Consider the following 14568-nt stretch of genomic DNA (forward strand, 5'->3'; position numbering starts at 1 on the left):
GACTTGGTGCTTCAGTATTGACGCGCATTACCCGCCAGTGTGTTACTTGATTGGCGCATTACTTGAATGTTGTTTTCCTCAAATGCGTTTGCGACTCCGTGTCTGCAGTGTTATGATTTATGTGCTGAATTACTTTTTTTTCTCACCAAGGTCTTCCGCGGGTCATTATTGTTAAAGAGCTGACGGCAGAATGTTTCTTATCTGCGTCAACAAATAAAATCAACAACAACAACAACAACAGTGAAACATAACCAAATGCGAACACGTCTTGCAAAAGTGGCAAGAGACACAGCGAGCGCCAAAACAACACGAGCAGTGCGCTACAAATCCCGAGTTTGATAATACCGGAACCAATCCTGGGTCTCCTCTAGGCTGAACCAGACATAAAATGAATACCTGATATCAATGTGGTACGGTGCGGCGCTATTGCTGGCTTTAATAGGTGCTCGCTAACGGTGTTTGCTCTATCAAGCCTGCCAACGGTTTTTTGGGGGGGATCTTTGACCATGTGTGTGTGTGTGCGTGCGCCAGGTGAGGCAGACGATGCGGATCCGCATCGCGCCCATAGACGATTCGCTGCCCGTGGTGCAGAGCCTCGGCATGCGTGTGCAGGAGGGCGTGCGCAAGCCCATCACCGAGTTCGAGCTCAAGGCCACAGACGCCGACACGCAGGTTGGCCCCGCTGCCTTCCAGCTCCAGTAGTTACCATTGTGGTAATATGGTGGAATTGAAAAGTACGAGCTGTTGCCGTGTGTATGTATGTTGAACTTCTTTTGCACCGTACGTTGCCAACCATGCTAATCGGAGCTATCCAATGGTAATAAGCAGTGGCGTAGCCATCAAGGGTGCAGGAGGTGCAATTGCGCTTGAGCTCACGAGGCAGATGAGTCCAGGTTACCAGGTTATGATGAGGGGGGTGTATTTTGACAGGTGGGGGCCCCCTTTGATGACTTGCACCAGGGCCAATGCCAACCACGCTATGCTACTGCTAATAATTATTATTGGACTATTCGACAATTGTATTTACGCACGAGAGGATTTATCAAACACGATGGTTGCACGTTACGGTGAATTAACTAACACGGCAAACACTCGAAGTCGAGTATAACCCACGTACAATTTTCCACATCCGTATACTACATTTAAAACGTGACCATTTTTTGTATTCATTATTAACGGACACCCGCGTTGCATCACCCGACAGCCGGACTCCATCACGTTCACGGTGGTGCAGCCACCGCGACACGGCGCCATCGAGCGCGGGACCGGAGGAGGCGCAGGGGGCCTGGCCGGCGCTGGCTGGCAGGCGGCCTCCACCTTCACCATGGAGGACGTGTACCAGGGCCGCGTGAGCTACAGCCACGACGGCTCCAACACGCTGCGCGACAACTTCGCGTTCACCGTCGGCGACGGCACCAACCCCTTGTTCGTGCTCAGGGAGGGCAGTGCTGAGGTGGGTGGATCGGTCACTGCGGGGCCGCTCTTAGCTGCGTCGTCGTAACCGCGTTGTTACGTTTCCATCGACCGTAACCGTTTATTGAAGGGTTCTGTTGAGGCACAGGATACTGCCCTGGTGTAATGGTTTGCACACTGGACTTACGCTCCAGAGGTGGCCGGTTCAATCTTCTGGTGCAGCACTTGAAACAGTGGGGCAAGTTTCTTAAATCCTTCCACCTCTGTTCACCCAGCATTGTAAATGGGTACACCGCAGTCGATCGCTAGGTCTCGTGCAGTGAGGTCAAGGGTAGGGACTCTGACCTTTTCCAAGACATCTAGCCTGTTTGGAAGAGTAGGCCTCACTAAGTGGTGCACCCTCCTGCATGACCTGTCTTGGGTGTTTGTTGCATGGCAATCCAACTGACATAGTGCGAGGCCAAGAAGGCAGTTATTATATATGTAATATATATAAGGCCTGGGCCTTTGTTTCAGTAGCTTTCTGTATAGTACATTTTTTATATTTAAACATATGCAACAAAAAAACTCGCAGCAAATGTAGTAATCTCTTTGTATGCACATTATTTACAAATCCTTGTTTTGTGAGCTCACTGTCTTGCTTTGAACTCCCACAGCCACTAATAAATATTATGAGGACAGATCAGTGCAATTGACCAGTGATAACTCGGTGTACTGACGTTAGTGCGGTTGATAATTATCGGCGAGGAGAGGATTGAGTGTGACTGCTTGTGGTGAACATGTGCGCCGTTGTTCCAGGTGGTGACGGCCTTGCCTCAGAAGTTCCAGATTGAAATCCTCCCAGTGGATGATGGCACACCCCGCATCGTGACCAACCTGGGCCTGCAGTGGCTTGAGTACATCGAGGGCAAGGTGAGGGCCTTGAAGGTTTCCACCTTTTTGTGGAGGCTGCTCTTAAGCCACATGTCGACCACCACTATGAAGGGTGCTGGCTAGGTTCACAGGCTGCCTTAATCAGAAATTTTCTCTGTTGCCCTCACCTGGCTGACGGATTAGCAGGCTTTTATCTGGGCCACCCTCAGAACCAGTTGTGGTGCCAAAGGGTCAATGTAGAACTGAGATCCACAGTGGGTAGCATCCCTCGCTAAGATCAATTTTAGGGTTGTGTTTTTGTATTAATAAAACACATGCTGGAAAATTACAAAAGTTATAGATGTTCGCGAGAGATAGCAAAACCTCACCCGAGCCAGCGGGGGAGAGACCGAGGCCACGGCGTTGCGGCTGGCGGAGCGAAGGGGACATTAAATGATCATTTTCGCTTTTGATCTTTGAACACTACGTGAGCCATTCACTAAGTGGGCTCTGGAAAATGGTTGTGGAAATTTAGCAGAAGGCACCAATTACCCCATAATTCACATGCAAGTGCTTGCCTTGTTTTGAGTTCACGGAGGGGTAATGCCACCAGCTCAACATGGAGGCCTCTCAATGTAACACAGAGGCATCTTGGTCATTATCAACATTGCATAAATTCATAATTGCAGGTGATTTTAAAATTGTAGCTTTTGGGTCAAAACAAAACTGTGTGCTCTTGTAAATTATTTCCATTACCAGCTCATTTGCGGGTGTGGAGTGTGGACAGGAGTTAATGGAGGTGTTATTAAAATACTGTGTATATTTTTACCATTGACAGGCAGCCAATCACATCACCAAAAAGGAGCTGTTGACCCTTGACCCTGACACGGATGATACCCAGCTGGTGTATGAAGTGACCTCTAACCCCAAGCATGGACACCTAGAGAACAAGCTGAAGCTCGGCGTTCCCGTGAAAGCCTTCACCCAAGGTGTGATTCTTACTCTTGAACATCAACACAAGCTTAGTGTGCAGAGAGCATCCTTGAAAGAAAAACACAGCCCAAAATGTACTTTCTTGTAGATGGATACATACGCTGTGAGTTCCAGGAAATCTGACGAGTGCGGGGCTTCGTTAGTGAGGATAAAAAGAAACAAAAATCTCGGTCAGGTGTGCTCTCCTGTCACCACTGCTGGAGCATGTAAACATTTTAACGCAGCAATATCACCCCAGTGACATCAACAGGGTACAGACGACTGTGATTTAAATACATTTTCTTGTTTCTTTCGGTAAAGTCACGTAGAATGGAAATAATAAAATAATAAAAAGAAAACATAATAAAATAATTCTCACGACGTTTCGGCCACAACGCAAGCAGCCGTCCTCAGGTGAAGAATAGGTCTGTCGAGAAGACAGAGTCTGAATGACAACCCCAGGCTTGGAGCGTCTTTTCTAAGCTGGGTTGGAGGGGGGGAGAGCGCCTTGACAAAATAATTTGCATATCAATAGGAATTTAGCATATTTATGGGAAATGCAGATATGCGATTAGTACTACTTGTGAAATGCGTAGGAGGTTTGGCGAGGGGTTTAAAGTCATTATGCCCGTGCATTATGCAGGATTAGCAGCATCAAAGGGAGGGGGTAGGGGTAGCATTAATAAAGAGAAGGAATGTTAATAGTATGTATCTGCAGTAACTAAACCACCACGTAAACAACTAAAGTATAAACTACATAGTATCATCGAAATTTACATTTATTTTTTTAACTAACGAAGCTTTGAACTGGCGATAGACATCCCCGAACAGACATTCTGGGTACGTATCTACGAGATAAGAGTTATTTGCTTTTACTTAGTTCCATCTTCTCTTTAGAAAAATATACACGAGTCATTGTACGAGATAATTTTCAGTGTTTGCCTGCAACTATGTGGGTTAATGTGTCTGCCGCTTTGCGTGAGCCCATGTTGTACAATGCCGCTGTCATTGGCAATGGACACTACACTACGTACATACGAACTCGGCGAGCGAATACATGTATCCCTCGAGTTGGAGGTGCCACCTGCCTGAACCCCAGCTGTTTTCTCGGCCACACAGAGGAGGTGAACCTGGGCGTGCTGCGCTACGTGCTGGAGGAAGGCAAAGTTGAGGAGACCGTGGACTCGTTCCGCTTCTCTGTGCGTGACAGCAAGCCCAACATGGTCAGCGACAACGTGTTCCACATCCAGTGGTCCATCATCAGCTTCCAGCACCGCAGGTTTGATAAACAAAGACAAAGATCGCCCCTCCCCCCCACCCACATAGCCTCAGCAGACTGTCGGGGCAAGTGCTGTTAACGGGCACCCGTGAAGGCAGTGGGAGGTGCTCTTTGTACAGAAATGTAGCCATGTCATTATGTGGGCTAACTCTAAATCAATTACCAATTGTAATATTGGTGGTGAAAACCTACATTTTAATTGATGCGACTGGAATACCGTATTTAAGTAGACTATAGTGATATATATGAAGTATGGTTAAACAGCTTCCATGAATGATGACGTCAGAGGGCTTCCATCCAGCATTAGAAGTGCTGCAATTTTTAAAAATATTATTTACATGATCTTTGAAGAAGAAAAAAAGTCTTCTTAATGCGACATTAAAGTCAATTAGATTTCTCCCGCGTTAGATGTTAATCGCTGCTCGCTGACTCCGTCTTCGTCTCGTCTAGGTACAACGCGAGCGAGACGGCGGGCACGGTCAGCGTGACGGTGAAACGGCGAGGGAACCTCAACCAGTACGCCATCGTGCTGTGCCGCACCGAGCCCGGCACGGCCACGTCCTCCTCCGGCGCCGGCTCACGGCGTGGCGCTCATGACTACGTTGAGTACGCGGCACAGGTGAGGAAACAAAACAATTTCTTTTTACTATTTTTTTTTATTTTACCAGGTGAAGCCCACTGAGCTGTACAGCTATTTTTCAGAAGTGACCTGGCCACAAATGATAGCTCAACGACGTGGCTTATCACGTAGAAATTTATAGCCAAATACTCTGAATGCATGTTTCTAAATGTGGAGGGAAAAAACCGGAGGACTGAGGAAAATCCACGTGATCACGGGGAGAACATGCAAACGCCAAATATACATGCGTCAGTGTCAGGATCGAACCCACGACCTCCTGTATACCAGGCGAGGTAGTTAACATCTTGCCACCGTGGCGAGGACCCCGCAGCACGGCACACGGCAACATCAGCCCCCCTCCCAGTCATGCACGCACAATTCGGAGTAAGTCTGAACGCTAGTTAATCGTGCACTCTTAGGGGTCCAGTCCATCATGAATGTATGCCGATCACAAGCCGTATGCTCATTGGAATAACACTGCTTTAAGGCGATTGATAAAACTTACTCAGACTTAAGGATGGATTCCAAACATCTGCTAGTGACCAGTTCCAGGTCTTTGGGCCGGAGTGCCTGAAACTGCGGCTGGCCGTACAAGGTTTACTGCACAGGTTTACGCTCGGGTACAGCAGTACGCAGTAGATCACCATGGGCTGCGGATCATAGGCGGCGTCAATTGGGGTTCGTTGAGGCTGGTACATGCAGTGGTTGTGGGATCCATCATTGCATCGCTACCACACAAAAAGCACCGACTCAGATCTGGCATCCACAACGAGACGCTTGGCCTGGCACATAAAGCTGAATAATCCCTGAAACGCGAACACGGGAATATTTCTCACACGGGTGCGCCCGCCACCCCCCCCACCCGCTCAACGAGTGCAGGTGCAGTTCGAGGAGCGCGAGGACACCAAGACGTGCACCATCATCGTGAACGACGACGCCGTGTTCGAGGGGGAGGAGCGCTTCGGCGTGGAGCTCAGCATGCCGGCGTACGCGCTACTGGGCGAGCGCACACGCGCCACCGTCGCCATCAACGACACGGAAGACGAGCCCACGCTGCAGTTCGACACACGCCTCTACCGCGTCAACGAGAGTGACGGCACCCTGCAGGCCACCGTCATCCGCAAGGGTGCGCCCGTTGTTGTTGTTGCTGCGATTGTGCGCTCCCACGTCTACGCTTTCCGCCTTCATAAACTTGCACTGACCGGCATGGTGAATTTCGGTTAAATGACCTCACCCACCTCCTCTCACGAATCACGTGGTGTGGAGAAGCCTTCATCCAGCAGTGGATTAACAAGGGATGTACATGTACGTGAACGTTAAGGTAACCAGGAAAGGCGGGCTACAGTACGTACGTATTTAGAGCTTCTTTTGCACCGTACGTAACCAACTGCGCTCATCGGAGGTTTGGGGGGGGGGGAAGGACAACAAACTTACGACAAAAAGCAGTTTGGGAAGGGAGTGCGCGAGACTCTGACCCTCGTGACGCACCGCACATCTTCGGCCCATCCTCCGTATCCTGTCACAGGCGACACGAGCAGCACGGTGTCGGCCGTGTGCCACACGGTGTCGGGCTCCGCGCGGGGCAGCGGCGCAGGCCTCCTGGCGAGCGGCTCCGACTTCGTGTCGCGGCAGCGCGGTGAAGAGTCGCGCCTCGTGCTCGCGCCCGGCGTCACGGCCGCCTCCTGCACCGTCACCATCGTGGATGACAGTGAGAGCGAGCCCGAGGAGGACTTCCAGGTACGGGGAGGGTGGCCCCCGCCGATTCTGGCCTTTCCCTGTGCACGTTACATTGGCGTGCGTGTTTTGTCTATTAGTTGACGACAGAGTAAATGATCCGCACATATGTGTTCATGAATCCACTCCTGGGCCACTACACAACCCAGTGTGTGTGTGAGTCACATCTCCTCCAACACGGGACCCATGACATTGATGAGTGCAGTCCAACAGAGTGGATTGTGTTCTTGGAACGAGTCGTTTTTCTTTGTGCAGCAGGTGTTAATTCTCATTGCGTGTGTGCTATCTAGTGCTGCACCTGTGTGTCCATGTGTAAATGAGAAATGCATTGGAGCTCCCTCTCTTTATCTATGTGTGTGCATTCATTGTTTGCACGTACACGTGTGGAACTTCTTTCGCGCCGTACGTAGCCAACCGCGCTAACCGGAGGGCGCCGCTGCCTCTGTTGCTAGGTGGCTCTGGCGGAGCCGTCGCCCAACGCGCGTCTGGGAGAGCGCACGACGGCTCGCGTCGTCATCGCCGGCCCCAACGACGCCTCCCTCGTCCACCTGGGAGACTCGGCGTTCAGCGTCAGCGAAGACGCAGGTACGGTAATTAATAATTAACGAGTAATCTCCGATTGCTGATGAGTACTGTATTCGAGGGGATTCACACCTGGCAAAATTAAATGTGTAAAATTGTTTAAAATATTCCTCTATGATAAGTAGTTTTAATTAATAACAACAGTTTTGTATATCTCAGCTGGTGACTCACTCGTGGTGCCTGTGGACATAACCTGCACGTCAAGGATTGGACCATTGTCCCACTCACCCATCGCTCGCCGACCCTTTTGTTAATTTTATTTCTGTCTCGGCGACGACGATGATGATGACGATCTGCGTGTCACCACCACGCAGGCACGGTGGACATTCCCGTGGTGCGGGAGGGATCGGACCTGTCGGCGGCCGCCTCGGTGTGGTGCGCCACCCGTCCCTCGGAGCCCCTCTCTGCCACTCCGGCCATCGACTACGTGGCCACCTCACGCCAGGTCCTCTTCGCTCCCGGGAGACGGGACGGGGTGAGATGCCCATTTACACACCCCGTCGTGTGCAACCAGACACGTCTCGGTCGTGTTACCAGCAGGGAATGTTTTGAGAAAGTGGAGTGATGAAACGCATTGGCGATGCGCGGCAGATCTAATGTGTGCGTTGTTTGTTGATAGAACATTAGCATGGGAATGATGTACAATGCTTTATTGTACTGTACCGGAAATTGCGGTTCAATGTAAGTACATTTGAAACCTTTCCAAAAAGACATTTAAATGTGTTTTGTTATTACGGATATGGAAACTGTTTCATTAATTTAGTATAGTTAAACATTAAACACTATGATCAACAGTTTTACTACCATCGTTATTTTAACTTTTCACGATGTGCTGCTTTTGTTTAACTCTAATGAGTTGTATTAATGCTCCTTCAGACCTGCACAATCACGATCCTGGACGACACGCAGCACCCGGTGATCGAGGGCGGCGAGACGTTTGTGGTGTTTCTGAGCTCGCCGCAGGGCGTGCAGCTCACAGAACCGTCCCACGCTACCGTGCTGATCAATGACACCTATCAGGACAGTGAGTTCCTTACCTCGAGAGAGGCCCACAACCACACTTCTGTGCACACGGGCACACACACGGGCACGCACAGGGACACACACACGGACATGCACACGAGATCCCCAATCCAGCTTGCGTCAACCCCATTCCAAAAGCACCTGCACTCATCCTCCGTTTCGCCTGCGTGTCTCTGGGGCGTTTTCCGCTTATTGGAGATATTTGCTGTTCGAGCCGTGCGGCTCCCCCTGGTTTATACCGCGGGTGTATTAACCGAAAAGTACGAGCCGTCTTGCTTTGCAGCGGTCGTTAAGGACCTCATGACATTATTTGAAAAAATGTGCCAGCGTCACGGTCCAATTTTGTCAACAACAAAAAATATCATGCAAGTGACATAATTTGGTAAAAAAAAATAAAACCATGCAGCAACATTGCCCCCTACTGTGCAACTACTTCATACTCATCCTCTGCGACACTTAGCGTCTCCGTGGTAGCCCTAAGTATGGCGGCGATACGGAATGTGTTAACGATTTTATTTTATTCGATTTAGTTCCCAGCGTGCAGTTTGGCAAAGAGGGCTACGCGGTGCAGGAGAGCGAGGGCTCCATCTCGGTGCCCGTGCTGCGCAGTGGCGATCTCAGTGCGCAGTCGTCCGTGCGCTGCTTCACACGCCGCGGCTCGGCGCGCGTCGATCACGACTACACGGAGCGGCCAGACACGGATGCCTCCCGCATCACCTTCCTGCCCGGCGAGAAGGTGGGTAACTCGCTAGGCACTTTTGCCCCGGAGCCAACCGCTATACTGCTGCGACCTGTTGAGTCTCGAACAAATGCACTGCCACGGGTGTACAATGTGGACGCAATATGTGAATAGAGCACCACTGGCAAGGTTGATCAAAACCTTCGTGAGTAAATGGATGTGGGAATACGGCTGGTTCGTGTGCAAAGTTGTACTGTCTTGTGCATACTCTTCGGTTCTTTCGGTAAAGTCTTGTGCAGCCTGCAGTACTGGCATATTGGATCTTTGATATCTGCAGTCGCTATATGTAAATGTATTTTTTATGGAGGTGCTGTTTATACATACCGTGAGAGTTATTTGATTATCCCATGAGACTGTGAGCTAAAACACTCTTCACCTTTCTGTTTGTTTTTTAGACCAAAAATTGCACTGTGAGAATTGTGGACGACACGGAGTTTGAGGGCGATGAGGAATTCCGTTTGCACCTCGGCTCGGCGCTTGGCTCACAATCGTCCGGTGCCAAGATCGGCAAGAACGATGTCGCCATCATCACCATCACCAACGAGGAAGATGGTAAGAAGTTTCTTTGCTTGATTGCCAAGGATCTATCACTTATGATTTTATATATTCAGCCTGTTTGGAAACGGCTGAATTTCATGCAAACTTTAACTAAAAAAAAAATCAAGAGACCACTTATTAATATACGTTTATGGTATTCAATATTTCTTGCTAATAGTGAAAGTTTAGCATTCAGAGTGCATTTTGATTCATTGTTAAAATCATTGTTGATTTCTCACCAAGCAGTGCTTATTTTATTAACCACTGGACGATGACCATGGGACTGAGTTGATCCTGGCCGCTTTCTATGAACCAGCATTTGACAAACAGTTAATGGCAGAGATGACTGGACCTTTTAAAATGGTTTTGCCGTCAGCTGACAGATGCATTTATCTGTGCAGTGTTTGCAATTCGGTTTGATTGGCCTAACAGTGGTGTCATAAATTGAAACTTAAAACATCCATAACGTTCACAAATCAAGAAAATTATAAACGTTTCCCAAAAGAGGCCACCAAGGGGTCCAAGTGCATTATATAATCACGTACAATAGCGTCTCCTAACTGTTCACGAATTTGAAAAAATACACAGTCCCGGTTAATTTGTTATTTCGACTTTTTTTCGCCGTGCTTTCTTCGACGCAGCTCCCACCATTCAGTTTGAAGAGGCGAGCTACCAGGTGCGCGAGCCGTCCGGCCCAGACGGCATGGCCATCCTCACCATCCTCGTGTTGCGCTCGGGCGACCGCAACAAAACCTCCAAGGTGCGCTGCAGCACCCGCGATGGATCGGCTCAGTCCGGAATGGACTACAACCCCAAGAGCCGCATCCTCAAGTTCCTGCCTGGTGGGTCTTCACGAGTGGCCAAGTATGTGTCAGATAACTCTATCGGTGGTCTTTGTTGATTTTTCATAGTTATGTCTACAAGCTTGACTGTAGTGGGTGTAAAGTGGTTTTGCGAAAGGCATCATTATTTATGTTGTGTGAGAGGCTCCCCAAAGGTTGGCATTTTATTTAAGATTCTTCTCTGACAAATACTTTCCAATGTAAAACATTTGCTGATATGGTCAATTCCATGGCAATGGAATCATAGCAAAGAACACACAACATGACAATCACAAAATGTAACACAAGTAACATATGAGCTTTTATAGTTTATGAAAGTACCCACAAATCAGCCTGCTGTCACATATAAACTACCAAGACAAAGACGCCTGTATAGCCTTAACAGACTGTTGGGGCAAGTGCTGTTAGCGAGCACCTAAGGAAGGCCTGCACATTGAGGGGGTGGGTGGCCAACACCACGCATGGCCGTCATCGTCTCCCCAGTGGCGATGTTCACGCACCACACCGAGTACTCATTTGAGGCTGAGTCGACTCAGGGGAGGCCCAGGAACGGTACAGATAATCGTCACCTGGTGTTGGCCACGAGCGGGAATCATAATCCGGTCGGCGGGTTCGTAGCGCGACACCACCGCTGCTGCCCACCCATATAAACTGCAATCCTGAAGAGAGCCTCATCATCCTCGCTTGTCGTCGCTCCGCGTGATGCAGGCGTGGAGCAGATGGAGTTCCCCGTGGAGATCCTGGCCAATGAGGACCGCGAGTGGCACGAGTCCTTCTCCGTGGTGCTGGGGCCAGACGACCCCGTGGAGGCCGTGCTGGGAGACATCACCACGGCCACGGTCACCATCCTGGACCAGGAGGCCACAGGCAGCCTCATTCTGCCAGCCCCACCGATCGTACGTGATGGACCGCGGCCTCCCTGCTAGCCATATTTGGTCGTGCACGAGACTTTTAAGTCACGGGCAAGCGCGTCATAAATGGCACTTGTAACGCACGGCTTGCCATGTTATGGCGCTGTAGAAGTTGCCGTTATTATTATTATTGGTGAGGGCACTGAGATATCACTCCCTTACATTTAATGCATTGTCAATGCATTGACATATCTACAATGCTATGATGGAGCATCTGACTGATTTTAAAGTGTTTGGTTTTTGTCATGAACAAATCTTTACATTCACATTGGATAGGCAGAACACAGTTATTGGCGTGCATCCACCAGATGACAAATACCTGTGTTTAGATTTTTTATCACGATTCGTAGATTGCTACGTTTGAACATCCTCTTACAGATAAAGCGCTGCTGCCCCCATATAACTTTCACCGAGTAACACCTTCCCTGCCCGCCCGCTCTCGCCACCCTAGGTGGTTTCCCTCGCCGACTACGACAGCGTCGAGGAGGTGATGAAGGAAGGCTCCAAGAAGGACCCGTCGCCGGGCTACCCGCTGGTGTGCGTCACCCCGTGCGACCCGCACTACCCCAAGTACTCGCTCACGCGCGAGCGCTGCGAGGAGGCGGGCATCAATCAGTCGGCGCTGTACTTCAGCTGGGAGGTGTCGTCCCCCACGGACGCCAACGGAGCTCGCTCGCCCTTCGAGACGGTCACCGACCACACTCCGTTCACGAGCGTCAACCACAAGGTGGGTGAGGGGGAGTGGAAATACCCAACACAGAGGCCGCTCCCTGGGTGAATCTGCTCGCTTTTAACTCGTGCCTTTTGGTGACAATTGAACATCTAGCAGTAGCAGTACAACGCGCTGTCAGTCCACTGCCGGATGAAGGCCTCCCCATGATGTGCAGGGATCACGGGGCTGTTTGGCCATGCAAAACCCCGATGGTCACTGAGGGTTGACGGAGGCAATGGGCATTACCGCTGCTTCATTACTTAGTAAAAACATTTGTTAAAATGTAATCCTACACAGTGCGACGTCCCGGTAAAACGGAACCTACAGTCGTCGTCCTCTTGCGTGTCCCGCGCGGGCGCGCGCAGGTGCTGGAGAGCGTCTACTTCGGGCGCCGCTTCCACGTGCGCTGCGTGGCGCAGGCGCGCGACAAGAAGGGCCAGGCGGGCACGCCGCTGCGCAGCAACACGGTCACCGTCGGCACGGACAACAGCATCTGCCACACGCCCGTGTCGGCCGGCTCGGCGCGTGCCCTGCAGGCGCAGTCCTTCATCGCCAACCTCGAGTACCTGGACGTCAAGCACAAGGAGCACCCCAACAGGTGCAGCGCCGCCGCCACCGCCCCCTCGTGTTTAAACGATGTCAATGCAGCTGTCGCCACATAATTAGTCATCATAGAGGTTTTTTTTTGGGGGGTTAGATCGCGTAAATATAAATGTGTCGTTAAACCCGCCACCACTCGACACAGCCAATTATTAAGGTTTGTCTCGTAGGCAGAACATGCCAATTCGTTACTAGTACAGCACACCGGGTGCGTTGGAGAGTAAATCCATAAGATTTACAATCTGAGTACGACGTTTCGTCAGTAATTAAAACCAGCATCATGATTACAAGCAGATGATGCCGGTTGTAATTACTGGCAAAACGTCGTACTCATGTTCTGTTGACGTGACAAACCTTACTAATTGGCTGTGTCGGGTGGTGGCAGGTTTAATGACACATTTATATTTACGCGATCTAACCCAAAAAAACCTATATTATGGATGATATTGGTCGTGAAAGCCTACGTGTTAAACAGATCTATTGTTGTGATGTGCTGTATACGCGTAATGTACGTATGTAGAACTTCTTTCGCACCCGTACGTAGCCACCCGTGCGGACAATAGACATCTATGAAATGTCCTCATTTTCCCTACATGCCGTTCATTCTGGTTTACACGATTGGGGGGGGGGGGAACCACATCCACATGTAGATCGAGGGCTATTTGTGAAGGTTGGCCATGATCACAAATGGTTAATTAAAGGCGGTGATCAAGAGCAGACAAGCGCTTTCAGATCGGTGAATTCTATAATGACAAGCAACATACCGATGTGCCGAAAGAAGACCGTTTTTATCATTGTATATTACCCACTATGACAGCTAGAGCACAAGCATAGAGGCGTGCATGCTCTGTATTACACCAAGGAAACGATGGTGATGACTTGGGGAGGCCTTTAGCCAACAGTGGATAGAGCATGGCTGACGATATCCCAACACAAGGAGGTGCAGTTTTGGGAAGCAGTGGAATGTTCTACCTTAACAGAAGGGGCACAAGCAGTTCTTGACAACCAAACATCCCTGTTTCTGCATCCTACAAGTCGTAAAAATAACGGTAACGGCGACAATATACAGTACATAGCAGCACGGTGAAGTATGGTCACACAACCCCTATGACTGGCACGGGGGTGAAGCCTTCATCCAGCAGCGGACAACAAACGTGCTGCAAATCAATCATCGGCAACAACGAGTGTGCTCATGCTGTCCTTCACGCGCGCGCGCACGCAGGATTCACATCTCGATCCAGATCCCGCACCAGGACGGGATGCTGCCTCTCATCTCTACCATGCCCATTCACAACCTGCACCTGCTGCTCTCCGAGTCCATCTACCGCCAGCAGCACGTGTGCTCCAACCTCGTCTCCCTGCGCAACCTCCGAGGTGCGACGGGTTCGCATCGCAAGCACAGCCCCACGTGGCTCGCAGGAGGGGGGGGGGCGTGCCTGTTGAAAATCAAATCATCGGTGCTATTCTCATAGCACAAGGCTACCATGATGCCGTCGTTTGGCAGACGAGTATGGCCTTGCAGTAATTTCACAGTAGGGGTTTTGTTTCTTTGTTGGCTTTCACCCAACTCGGTAACTTACAAGTACGTTTACACTATGAGATCTCTTTTACCAGTGGCAAAATATAATGGTAGGTTTTTACCCTTTTAACTGGTACAAAACTGACACCTTTATTCAAGGCATCATGTTTGCAATGACCACAACACAAGTAGTCAATAAAGCAAACAAAAAGAAGCAACTCTGATAAGGATAAT

General features: G+C 50.0%; 1 protein-coding gene across 1 annotated transcript in view; it reads left to right on the forward strand.

Moving 5' to 3' along the window:
* The window catches only part of FRAS1 (Fraser extracellular matrix complex subunit 1), a 55539-nt gene that overhangs the window by 27597 nt on the left and 13374 nt on the right, over positions 1-14568 (forward strand). The window contains exons 20-37 of the mRNA XM_078859718.1: positions 532-672; positions 1205-1453; positions 2212-2325; positions 3104-3254; positions 4357-4516; positions 4967-5135; positions 6015-6261; positions 6661-6872; positions 7322-7454; positions 7766-7926; positions 8328-8475; positions 9005-9210; positions 9609-9765; positions 10392-10592; positions 11301-11488; positions 11955-12230; positions 12581-12813; positions 14038-14189. Coding sequence (XP_078715844.1) covers positions 532-672; positions 1205-1453; positions 2212-2325; positions 3104-3254; positions 4357-4516; positions 4967-5135; positions 6015-6261; positions 6661-6872; positions 7322-7454; positions 7766-7926; positions 8328-8475; positions 9005-9210; positions 9609-9765; positions 10392-10592; positions 11301-11488; positions 11955-12230; positions 12581-12813; positions 14038-14189 — 3298 coding nt within the window. The remainder of the gene's footprint in view (positions 1-531; positions 673-1204; positions 1454-2211; positions 2326-3103; positions 3255-4356; positions 4517-4966; positions 5136-6014; positions 6262-6660; positions 6873-7321; positions 7455-7765; positions 7927-8327; positions 8476-9004; positions 9211-9608; positions 9766-10391; positions 10593-11300; positions 11489-11954; positions 12231-12580; positions 12814-14037; positions 14190-14568) is intronic.

Source organism: Lampetra fluviatilis, chromosome 9 (assembly GCF_964198595.1).
Source record: "Lampetra fluviatilis chromosome 9, kcLamFluv1.1, whole genome shotgun sequence".
NCBI classification, from domain to species: Eukaryota; Metazoa; Chordata; class Hyperoartia; order Petromyzontiformes; family Petromyzontidae; genus Lampetra; species Lampetra fluviatilis.